The sequence below is a fragment of the Vulpes lagopus genome, chromosome 2, assembly GCF_018345385.1.
Source record: "Vulpes lagopus strain Blue_001 chromosome 2, ASM1834538v1, whole genome shotgun sequence".
Taxonomy (NCBI): domain Eukaryota; kingdom Metazoa; phylum Chordata; class Mammalia; order Carnivora; family Canidae; genus Vulpes; species Vulpes lagopus.
Genome location: NC_054825.1, coordinates 145060917 through 145073633, shown reverse-complemented (window position 1 = coordinate 145073633; position 12717 = coordinate 145060917). Strand labels below are relative to the sequence as shown.

Sequence of the window (12717 nt, the reverse complement as noted above, 5' to 3'; positions counted from 1 at the left end):
ATTTGCAGTAAGTAATCTGCCCTCCTGATTGATTTCTGACAATTCTGAATTATCTAGCATAACGTTTGGAGCATTTAACTTTAGAGAAAGTATATTTAAGATCACTGTGGACTTATTTTTTAGCACCTACACTGTTTGGAACTGAGAAAAGACTTACTTTTGTTTTTACTTGTATATGGAGACTTCTGGCCAGTAAGGGCTCTGAGCACTTTGACTTTCCTGGGTTCCACTTACATGCTAAAATTCTCCATTTGCCTACTTACCACTGATCCTGCAAAACTCTGAATAAATAGTGATGACATAAGGAGGAATTGGCTATGGCTTAATGCAATGAACAGATCGGAGCTGAGGGAGTCAGAGCTTCTTTATATGCAAAGAGAGGAAGAACTAGGGACTTGAAATTACTGAGTGTAAGACTTGAGAGGCAGTGGTATTCCTCAACAAGATTGAAAATTTCTAAAACATGAACAAAAAGTTCATACATTAAAACATAGTTCCGACTTCTTTAAAAAAAGTGTGTCTGCTAGGAAGAGAATATGAATTATTTTTTAACTCAGACAAAACTATCTCTGAATTTAGCTATTGTCTTTTCTAATGGCCTCTTTTCCTGCCGCTTCAGATGAACCTCTTCGTGCTGCTCTCCGTGGTGTGTGTCCTCTTAAATCTAGCTGGATTTATCCTCGGCTGCCAGGGGGCCCAGTTTGTGTCCAGTGTGCCCAGGTGTGATCTGGTAAGTCATCCTAAAACACCACTGTGTGCTTGCACCCACCCTGGCCTGTATGGCTTTCCTGGAGGTGCCAGCGTGTGCCCAGCAACCCCCTAAAGTGAAATCTGAAGTCAGTCAGCGGAAATGAGAACACAAAACAAAGGCTTGCCTGCTAATTGTTTTACTCAGGGCATCAGTTATTTTTTCCAAACAGAGACCAGAGAGCAGAGCCCCAGAACCGCAGTGAGATACCAGGTCATTAGTTAGTGAAATGGTCAGTTGTCCACAAGCAATATCTCTCTGTTCTAATCCCAAGAGGGGAAATGGAGATTGTCAGAATACAGGTCAGCAGCCCTTTATCTGAAACCTTTGGAGGTCGGCTATGTTTCAGCATTTCAGACTCTTTTGGGTTTTGAGAAGATAATCCTGATGCATCCACTCTTTACTCTGTAGCACTCCATTGCACTCCGGGACAGCAGGGTGTAATAAAAACTTGGTTTCAGGGCTTTTTGGACTTCAGAACTGTGGATAAGAGGTTGTGGGCCTGCATAACCTCCCAATTTTTTCTTTTAGTTTTTAATTGCGGTAAAATGCATGTAGCATAAAATGTACCATCTTCATTGTTTTGAAGTTAAGTTCAGTAGCTAAAGTACATTCACATTGTTGTGCAACCAATCTCCAGAACATTTTTCTTGTTGCAAAACTGAAACTCTGTACATATTTACTCCCCCACCCTCCTGGCCCTTCCCCTGCCCTTCCCACTGGGCCTTGCCTCTGGCAACCACTCTTCTACTTCTCTGACTCTTGAGAATGCAACTACTCCAGGTGCCTGATATAAGTGGAATCCTACAGCATGTATTTTTTTTTTTTTAAGATTTTATGTATTTATTTGAGAGAGAGAGAGAGAGAGAGAACGTGCACATGCACGAGTTGGGGAGGGAGAGCCCAATGCGGTGCTCAATCCCAGGACCCTGAGATCATGACCTGAGCCAAAGTCAGATGCTTAACCGACTGAGCCACCCAGGCACCCCAGCACGTATCTTTTTGTGACTGGCTTATTTCACTTAGCCTAATGCCTTCCACATGTCCACATGCGGCAGCATGTGTCAGAATTTCTTAACCTTTTAAGGCTTGAATAATATTCCATTGCACACATATACTGTACATTTTTTTTAACCACAAATATGGTGAAGTGCCATAAAAATAGGCATGTAGATATCTCTTTAAGACCTTGCTTTCCATTCTTTTGGGCGTACGCCCAACTGCTGGCCATCTTTGAACTTTCTAAAAGGACTTCTTGGGGATCCCTGGGTGGCTCGGCGGTTTGGCGCCTGCCTTTGGCCCAGGGTGCGATCCTGGAGTCCTGGGATCGAGTCCCACATCGGGCTCCTCGCATGGAGCCTGCTTCTCCCTCTGCGTCTCTGTGTTTCTATGAATGAATAAATAAAATCTTTTTTTAAAAAATAAAATAAAATAAAACGACTTCTCAGTGACAAATACTTCCCTGTGGCACAAAGCAAAAGAAATGGACTCTTGAGAAGTTGTAGTCAATCTCATCTATTTGGAACTTGGTGACAAGGCCTTGTTACCCCTTGGAAAGCAGGAGGGTACAAGTGGAGGTGGTGCTGCATTTCTTAAAATGCTTTAAGCCCTGGCCTTCCCCAGTAGGAGAATTCTTCAGGGACTCACCACAAACCTGTTGCTCTTGCTTTTTCTTTTTCTTTTCTTTTCTTTTCTCTTTTCTTTTCTTTTCTTTTCCTTTCCTTTCCTTTCCTTTCCTTTCCTTTCCTTTCCTTTCCTTTCCTTTCCTTTCCTTTCCTTTCCTTTCCTTTCCTTTTCTTTCTTTCTTTCTTTCTTTCTTTCTTTCTTTCTTTCTTTCTTTCTTTCTTTCTTTCTTTCTTTCTTTCTTTCTTTCTTTCTTTTCTTTCTTGATTTAAAAAATTTATTTATTCATAAGAGACACAGAGAGGGAGAGGTAGAGACATAGGCAGAGGGAGAAGCAGGCTCCCTGCAGGAGCCGAGATCATGACCTGAGCCAAAGGCAGATGCTCTACCACTGAGCCACCCAGGTGCCCCCGGTTGCTCTTTCTTAACACTCCTTTACAAAGTTTTCTGATTTTGTCACCTCTTTGCTTAATAACCTTACATGATAGGATCCCAGGCTCACAGCCTTTTCTGGTTTTTAAGGTTCTCTGAAATTCCCCCTTGTCTTGCCCACTCCTGGAGGCAGCTCATGCTCCCTATCATTGCTTCAAAGCCTGCCTGGCATCGCCCTACTTTTATACTTTTAACAACACCATCTCTCCCCCTAAATTCCCTATCCCTCATTCCTTGTTCTTCCAAGTGATAACAGTCCTGTACAGCTGCGTTCAGAGATTATCTCCTTCAGAAAACAGTCCCTGAACCCCCTGTGGAAAGATGATTTTCCACAATGTCCTCTACGTACATCTCTCAGGCATTTATCCTTTTTGTTTTTGGATCCCGGGGTCCTGGGATCAAGTCTTGCATCAGGCTCCCCATGGGGAGCCTTTTCCTCTGCCTATGTCTCTGGCTCTGTCTCTCATGAATAAATAATAACATCTTTAAAAAAAAAAACACATTCAAACACCAAAGGTTTGAATGTGTGTAATTTCAAAAAAATGAGACAAACAGAAGAAAAAATACACCTTCCCACCAGGAATGATCGGGGAGCTTGGGAGCTTCCTCACCTAGGGAAAAGCGCCCTGGGAGATATGCAGGATGGTATGCATGGCTACATGGTTTTCAGCGGTCCAAACCCAAACCACCCCAGACAATAAGGTAATGGAGAACTAACCTGTTCAAAACAAGAATGTTAGTTAGACCTGTAAGTAGGAAAAACAGTATGTAGGGCAATAGATATAAAAGTCCCACTTTTGGAAAATAAATCATGATTAGGTTCACCTCCTACACATTTATGTAAGATAATATAAGTGTGAACACATGGAGCTTGTTAGCAGAGATTTGGGGTGACTGGCATGGTGGGGAGGGAATGAGGAAAGTTTCCCCTTCCCCAAAAACTTTCACTCGTCAAATAGCCTTCTTATAAAAAATAGCAATTATGATATGGTCCCAGTGATAGAAATTATGTGTTTTTATCCATAAAGAGGTGCCCCAAAAATCTGTCAAATGGTTAACCATGCTTACCCAGAAGAGTGGATTTCAAATGATTTTTTTGTCTTGTCCTATACTTTTATGACTTGTTCAAATTTTTACAGTTTTATAATCAGAAACAATCACGGAGTTGGTTTTGTGGTGGGAAAAAAAGATTTAATTAAAAATACACTTAAAAATATAAAAACATACAGACGTCTAGGCCTCCTCTCCAGGCCATTTGAGAATCTCTGGGAATCTCTGGGGCCCCAATTCGGGTGTTCTTGGCAAAGTTTCCCCAAGTGAGTCTAATAGACACCCAGGGTATAGAACCATAGAATTTCTCAGAAAAGTCCATTAAAGATACCCTTGATCCATTGCAATCTGGCTTCTGCTTTTTCCAAAGCCACTAGGGCTAATTCCCCATCACTGTGACCTGAGTCCTGTCCTATCTTGGGCTCTACTACTCCCCTCATTTATTCATCATTCAAGGTATTTATTCAAATACCTATATTCCAGGTAACCTCTCCTTATCTTCCCCCAGATATAAGCCCTTCTTCTTGTGCATGACCCGAGCATTGTGTCTTACTCTGACGACCAAACCCAGTGGATCTACTTGTGGTTGGGCACGTATTCATTCCATCCACAGACGTTACCAAAGCATTTGCTGTACTTATCCCGTTCCTCTTGCACGTGATAAACCTCCAGGTCCAGAAAGAGGTCTTACTTTGCCTTTCTACTCTCAGCAGCCTCTAATCAGTGTCTGGACATAGAGATGCTACAATTTTGCCAAACCATCTTCCAATATACTGTGACTTTTCACTTCCTGTGCCTGTTCTCTTTGCCCCTTCTAGTTTGCTGTGTGATTAGTAACTGGAAAACCAAACTTGGTTCAACATTTCTTTTCCTGGGAACTCTGTATGTTAAGGGGTAAGAGGCAATGCAGGGGGCCATTAGGAACTTTCAAAATAACAGAGAAGCAGACACTGCCCTTGGGGGGATACCAGCTCAGAAGAACAGAGAAGATAGGTGTATGGAGGTCTATAGCCCAAAAAACGAAAAGGATAAATGCCTGAGAGATGTATGTAGAGGACATTGTGGAAAATCATCTTTCCACAGGGGGTTCAGGGACTGTTTTCTGAAGGAGATAATCTCTGAACGCAGCTGTACAGGACTGTTATCACTTGGAAGAACAAGGAATGAGGGATAGGGAATTTAGGGGGAGAGATGGTGTTGTTAAAAGTATAAAAGTAGGGCGATGCCAGGCAGGCTTTGAAGCAATGATAGGGAGCATGAGCTGCCTCCAGGAGTGGGCAAGACAAGGGGGAATTTCAGAGAACCTTAAAAACCAGAAAAGGCTGTGAGCCTGGGATCCCATCATGTAAGGTTATTAAGCAAAATCGGAAAACTGACAAAATCAGAAAACTTTGTAAAGGAGTGTTAAGAAAGAGCAACAGGGAGCACCTGGGTGGCTCAGTGGTTGAGCATTTTTAAAAATGGTGCTAAAATTTACGATGAAATGCACAGATCTTAAGTGTGCAGTTCACTGAGTTTTGACTAATGTATACCTTCATCCTGATAAATGTATACACTCATGTGTACACCCCAAACAAGATCTACACCATTAGTTTTGCCCGTCCTTGGATTTCACCCAAATGGAGTCAAAGAGTATGTACCTTTTTGTCTCTGTCTTATTTTGGTCAGGATAACATTTTTGAGATTCATGTATAATTTTATGTTGTATCAGTTGCTTGCTTTTTTTTTTTCACATCAGTATTTCATTGCATAAAAATATCACTGTTTAATCCACTCTCCTGTTGATGGACATTTCCATTGTTTCCAGTTCGGGGGTATTATGAACAGAACCCTAGTAAACATTTTTGTATGGTTGTGGTTTTTCTTGTGGGCCCATTATCATTTCTCTTGAGTAAATAAGCGGGTGTGGTGTTTGCTTGGTCATGTGGTAAATGTATGTCTGTCTACCTTTATAAGAAACTGCTAACCAGTTTCCCAATGTGGGTGGGGAATAAGCATTTTTAATTTAAAATATATGGCCAGTTCCCTTATTAAAGGGTTCAACTTACATTGGTACTGGTGATGCTCCTCCAGCAGCAAGCATTTCCTCCCTGACATTTGTCATTCTGATGGGGCCAGTGTGAGAGCTCATCGTTATAGTTCCCTTGTCGCCAGAGATGGTGTCCTTGTTTTTAAAAAGCTTCAAGTTTCTTTTTCTTTTTTATGATTTTACTTATTAATGAGAGGTACAGAGAGAGAGGCAGAGGGAGAAGCAGACTCCCTGCAGAGAGCCTGACGTGGCACTCGATCCCAGGACCCCGGGATCACCCCCTGAAGCAAAGGCAGACTTCCACCACTGAGCCACCCAGGCGTCCCTTCCTTGAAGATTCTAATGAGCAGTCAGAGTGGAGAACCACAATAGTGGTGATAAGGAGAGGGAGGGGAGGGTCTAGTGGTATCAGGAAATAGTATCAAGGTTGAAGGGTGGATGGTTTTCATGTAGAGCCTTGTACAGGGTTGTCTGTGGATGGTTAACGAGATCGAAGAGAAGTTGGAATAGCTTTGCAGAAACATTGGGGCAGAGCCTGGATTAAGAAGGGAGGCGAAGGGTCAGGAGCAGAAAGAACAAGAAATATAAATGCCCCACTGCCTGGCACCATTTTGTACAGAGCCTCAGGGCTGCTGTGTGAGCTGGGCTCAGCCAAATATTCATTTTTATTTGGATAATGATAAAACTTTCCAAAAGCCTTGTGTAAAGAGATTAACCTTCACCCATCTGGAAAATTGTTCCATCCGGACCAGCTCACCATGGCCTCCCCTGCCCCCCTCCCCCACCACTTCCCCAGAAGTTCTGGAGAGCCAAGGATTCCATATACATTGAAGTCTGGCTATGCATAAACAATGCTGCTGCTGTGTGTGCAGCCCACACAGGCCTGTTTTTTCCCTCCATGGAAGGCCTTGGACCAAGAGTGGACTCCAGTGGGATGGGGAGTACCTTGTAAGATGACACAGAGTATTACCTGGGGGGAAGCAGAATCATTAGGTAAGGTTTGGAAGCTTACCTAGGTACAAGAAATAGAAACCAGTGCTGCATGGTGTTGAGAAAAGTGAGCATGGTTGGTGTTTGGGAGGGCAAGGGTCTTGTGTACATGAGCCAACTGTAGCAACTCTATGGCTGCTTATCTGTAACTACTAAATAGTTGTCTTACTATTACATTCTCAGCTGGACTTTAAAGGAAGAAGCCCATTGGGAGTAACGCTGGCTGAATTTAGCCCGGTGTAAGGACTCTTAGTAATTAATGGAAGAGGGGCTAAGAGAAAGGCAGTGATCCCCGAGAGGAAGTAAGATCCCTCCTGCCCAGACCCTGCCTAGAGAAATCCTGCCTGAATGGCCACAGTAGTTTTCCCCTTAGAAGGTAAAAATCTAGTGTAGATATTAGCAGCAGGATGTACCTTCAAAAAAATGTGAGATGATGGAAGAAAAAGTCAAACACAGATAGCTTTTTGCTTTTGCATGTGTCTGGGGGTTGGATTGTGGAACTAGGTGTGGGGACACTGTTGAGATAAGGGTCTCTGTGGGCAAACCAGGAAAGGACAGAAACCAAGTGGAAATGAATGGATAGAGATGGAGTCCCTCGAGGTAACTCTGGTTGTTGTGATTCTTTGTATCAGAGGCAGAATTAATATCAAAATCTAGGCATTGGTGTTTGATATCATAATGCATCCCTTTCAGTGTGGTTTAGGGACACAGAGTACAAAATATTATAGGATCCATGGAGTTTTGGAAGAGGCAAAACAAATCCATGTGGAAAAAAATCAAAACAGCATTTGCCTGTAAGAGGGGTAGGGGCAGGGATTGATGGGGAAGGGCATGATGGACTTTTCTGTGGTGACACTGTGTTCTGTATGTTCATAAGGGCTTGGGGTGCACAGGGGTATGCGTTGCTTAAAATTCTGCAAATGGTGTGCTTAAGACTTGTGTATGTGATTTTTTGTGTGTGTGTATGTAAGTTTCACATCCAGAAAAAGAGAAAACCAAACCAAAGGAAAAAAAAAAGTGTCCTCTTTAGTAGAAATTTTTCCCTTTGCTTCCTAATCAACTTCTATTACAAGGAACTATGTTTTCTCCAGATTTGGAAAAATACCATAAGCTTGTTACTAGAGGGTAAGTAGAGGGTAGGTTTGGTTAGAAGGTAAAAATCTTAATTCAATAAGAAAAAAAGACTCTTTTTTGCTTAAGTAACTCAAACATTGTAGATGTTCAGTTATTCTTAAAAGATTCCTGAAGAATTTTGCAACTAGTGACGTCAAAGCTGCCTAATTAATTTAACAAGGATGAAAGAGGCATGGGGTTTTTTTTTTTCTTTAGCCAAAAGTTTGAATAGCCAACTCCAATAGCTCAAGAGGCAGAGCAAATAAAAATGAACCTCTGCTCCCACATTATGGGTCTTAATTAGCCAAGACCAGGTATTGCCTGTTTTCATACCTTGATTCAAAGGAAACTTTGAAAAGTGGCCAAAAGTTTGCAAAAACATTTCAGTACAAATACGAGATTACTCATCACCGATGTTATCACTTCAAATCACATTGGAGATGTCAGCTGAGAAATCTCTTTAAGCCTGCATGGTTTAGGGCTACTGTTTGCTAGGTACACCCTGGGGTTCTCAGAGACATATGGCAGCTTGAACTTCCTTGTCCTCTTGGAGTTAGGTAGGGCCATAAGATTAGCTTTGGCAATGAAATGTGATCTAAAATGATGAGTGTCACTTTCAAGAGGAAGATTGATTGATTAGAGTATTTTATTTATTTGAGAGAGAGAGAGAAAGAGAGCAGGGGGAACTGCAGAGGGAGAGGGAGAAGCAGGCACCCGCTGAGCAGGAAGCCTGATGCAGGGCTTGATCCCAGAACCCCAGGATCATGACCTGAGCTGAAAGCAGACACTTAAAGATTTAAGCTAGAGTTATGAGATTTAATAAGTAAAAACACAAGGCATCCAATTAAATCTGAATTTCAAATAAACAGCTAATTGTTTTGTTGTTGTTGTTTTACTACAAAACATATCTCATGCAATAATTTAGGACACGATTATACTAAAAAATGATGTTATTTATCTGGACTCAAATTTACCAGGTGTCTTATACTTTATCTGGCAAGCCCACTTTAAGCTCCAGTGTGCATTTTATCACATGCTCTCCACCTCTCTGGCACCATGGTCCATCAATCCTGAGCCGGTAGGTGCTTCATCAACCTGGGTCCTTCATGAACTATGATGAGCAGAGCTCCCGGCTGACCTGCAGCAGGCCTTAGCAGATTCTAGAAATAACCTTGTTGTTATAACAGCACACCTGAGCCGATCCTGGCAGATACAGACACCACCCGGCATGGAATCCTGCTGTATCTCATCCTGTATGGTGGATGCTCCAATGTATATCCTGTGTATTTATTCTTCATAATTAAGTTCTGGTTCTGCCTTTTCCCCCCTAAGGTGGACCTGGGTGAAGGCAAGATTTGCTTCTGTTGTGAAGAATTTCAACCAGCCAAATGCACAGACAAAGAAAATGCCTTGAAACTCTTTCCCGTCCAGCCTTGTAGTGCTGTTCACCTTCTACTTAAGGTACTTCGAATGGATTCCACCCCTGTCAGTAACTACATGCTAGAGCCCTCAAAGAAGGGAAAGTTAGTGGAAATATTCCCACTTGGTTACCTCGTTCAAACAAGTGGGCTGCTGAAAGCAGATAGGAGCTAACCGTCATTGGTGACCCAGAGACAGAATGACTTCAGGAGGAAGCACAGATTACTGTGTGTCCTCCTAAATGACGAACGGATGGCTTTCTTTGTGTTCAAGAATTATAAGATAGCAAAAAATGTAAAGGAGTCTAAGTATATACATATGCATGTGTGTGTAAATATTTTTATATACATGTATATTCACACACACACACACACAGTGTAGCTACACATATATGATGCAGCTTTTAGCAAAACCTTCACTTTGTTTTTTAAAGTTGGCTTCATACCCACATAAGACTTGAACTCACAACCCTGAGATTAAGAGTTGCATGCTCTACTGGCTAAGCCAGCCGGGCAACCTTGCTCTGAGCAAAACCTTTAAACTGCATGCCCATTTGTCCTTGTTCTGCTGCTCCTTTGTTTGCTTCAGTGATTCCCCAGGGCTGTTGGGTGCTGCCGAGCCAGGACACAGAGGCTTAGGAGAGATACCCGTTAGTAAATCCAAGGGAAATTCATGCACTTTTTTTTTTAAAGATTTTATTTGTTTATTCATGAGAGACACACAGAGGCAGAAACAGGCAGAGGGAGAAACAGGGAGAGGGAGAAGCAGGCTCCCTGCGGGAAGCCCGATGGGGTACGCGATCCCAGGATCATGACCTGAGCCAAAGGCAGATGCTCAACCACTGAGCCACCCGGGAGTCCTGCAATTCATGCACCTTACCTCTCATTTCATAGGTAGCACTATAACAAACGGGGGGTTAAAAATAAATGATACCAGTTGCAGAGAAGTACAAAATTACCCTTTATTAGGGCATTGGATAAAAGTTGAGTGCTGACTTAGGGCTCCTTAGCCCAGTGAGTGACAAGATCAGTTGGTGAACCCTGAGGTATTAGCTTTTGGATAATCCCTCGCTTGAAGGCTTTCTTCAGATCTTTGTTTTGGGTTTGTGTTTTGTTTGAAGGAGAAATCTCTTGGCAGCCAGCTCTCTGAATTGTGTAGAATGTAAAAGTAGTCTTCTATCTTTGGCTTCTGGATTTCTGGTAGTTGAGTCACCCCCAAACTTTCTGAGCCAAGACCCCCTTGGGGAAAGCCTCACTAAGGAGCCAGGACTAAGGAGCAACAGAAACTGTTGGAATTGTCTTGACTGCTATTTTGAGACGTGGCTTTAGAGAAGAGACACCCTCTTTACGCCCTGGCTGGCCTGCACCCTGCACTGTCGTCGTTCGGTGCCTGGGGCAGCTCTGCCAGTCACTCCCGAAATAGAATCAGTGGCCAAAGATAGAACAGTTCGCAGTCCTGGTGGGGAGGAGGCTTCAGGAGGGGGAGGCTGGGGATCGGTGTCATTGGAGACACCAACTTCAGAAGAGACACTCCTGGAAGGAATGCTTCCAGACAATATTCTGATGCCTGAAAAAAGAAAAATTGTAATGATGGCGCTTTCTGGGACAGGAAGCTTCTAAGATAAGCTCTTAAAATGAGGAAGCATACCTTCCTGCATGAGAGTCATATTAATAACCAGCAATTATCTGGCACTTACCATGAGCCAAACATCAAAGTCCTTGGCCTGCATGTCCCCATAAAAATTGCCTTCTTGGGACATTATTATTATTACTATTTAAAAAGTTCTTCTGTTGCCTTCTGGTCATCAGCTTTGAAGTACTCAGCGGTGTTCCTGTTTCCTTGTTCTAGAAAGTCCTTTTCGCCCTGTGTGCCTTGAATGCCCTGACCACCACTGTCTGCTTGGTGGCAGCTGCCCTTCGTTACCTCCAGATATTTGCAGCCAGAAGATCCTGCATCGTAAGTCTATACGAGGTGGCACCTTGACCGTGTTCCATTGGGCCTTTGTCTCGAAGGCTGTTGACTAACAGAGGTGCTGTTTAATTAGGATGAGTCCCAAATTTCTGCCGAGGAAGTGGAAGAACACGGACGGCTCCCTGACCCTGATGACTTTGTGCCACCGGCTCCCCCGCCTTCCTATTTCGCCACATTTTACTCCTGCACACCCCGGATGAACCGCAGGTAGCCTTCTCAAGAGCTCCCATCCCCAAGCTGTCTGTGAGGTGCCCTTGGTTCTGAAGATGGAAAGGTTTCCAGGACTCACAGCATGAGCCCACTTCTCCCCAAAGTCTAGACAGATTGTGTCATTTTTCTGGATTTTCTTTTTTTTTTCTTTAACTTTTTAAAAAAATAAGATTTCATTAATTTATTCCTGAGAGACACAGAGAGAGAGGCAGAGACTCAGGCAGAGGGAGAACCAGGCTGCCTGTGGGGAGCCTGATGTGGGACTTGATCCCAGGATCCCGGGATCACAACCTGACCAAAGGCAGACAGACGCTCAACCACTGAGCCACCCAGGTGCCCTTTTCAGGGTTCTCTACCCCACCTCCCCAACCCTGCTCTTTTTTCTGCTAAACTGCATGAAACCAAAGAAAGTCCCACCCTGACCTGAGGATACCCTTTTTCAATTAGCTTCCCAGGAAAACTGATACCCAGTGAGACAGCCACCTGTATGGTGACTTGATTGAGAGCTGCTGTTGCCCTGGAAACGCGCTCAGGCCTAATCGATGTTCATTATAACACCCTCAGCAAGTTCCCAAATCATGACATTCTTCCCAGCCATTAAAAAAGGATTAATTATTCATAACTTCTCCCTGGTCTAGAAAAAAGTAGACATCAGGCTTATTTCCTTTTTCAGATTCTAGCTCAAAATTTATCATTTGTTTCCTAAATCTCAGAAATTACTATCTGCAGAAAGAAATGCTGTGTGTGTTCATCTGATAGTTATAGACTTCTAGAATTGTACCTCTCTAAAGAAACTTTGCTTATTCATTCAACAAACATTTAGTCAGTCCTCTGCTGTGTACTAGTCACCGTGATGGGTTGTTGACATTCCAGGTGACTTAGACTGTCCTCCTTCCCCTCTCAGGATGCTCACAGTCTAGATTATTACAAATGAGTGTTGCAAGGATCAAAATAGTTCTCAGAAGAGAGATCCTGAGTGCACAGAGGAGGGCCACCTAACCCATGATGGTGAATGGGCTGCGGAGAGCTTTGTGGGGGAAGTGATCTTAAGCTGAATGTTAAGGAGAAGCAAATTATATTTCACTTTCCAAAAGAAAATCTCTGGGTTCTATAAGAAAGGCTAGTGTCTTTA

At 43.1% G+C, this 12717-nt stretch overlaps 1 protein-coding gene across 1 annotated transcript in view; it reads left to right on the top strand.

Annotated features, from left to right (window-relative positions):
- The window catches only part of FAM189A2 (family with sequence similarity 189 member A2), a 63729-nt gene that overhangs the window by 38377 nt on the left and 12635 nt on the right, over nucleotides 1–12717 (top strand). Inside the window, exons 3-6 of the mRNA XM_041745480.1 lie at nucleotides 620–730; nucleotides 9318–9446; nucleotides 11253–11360; nucleotides 11449–11582. Of these exons, the coding sequence (XP_041601414.1) occupies nucleotides 620–730; nucleotides 9318–9446; nucleotides 11253–11360; nucleotides 11449–11582 (482 nt within the window). The remainder of the gene's footprint in view (nucleotides 1–619; nucleotides 731–9317; nucleotides 9447–11252; nucleotides 11361–11448; nucleotides 11583–12717) is intronic.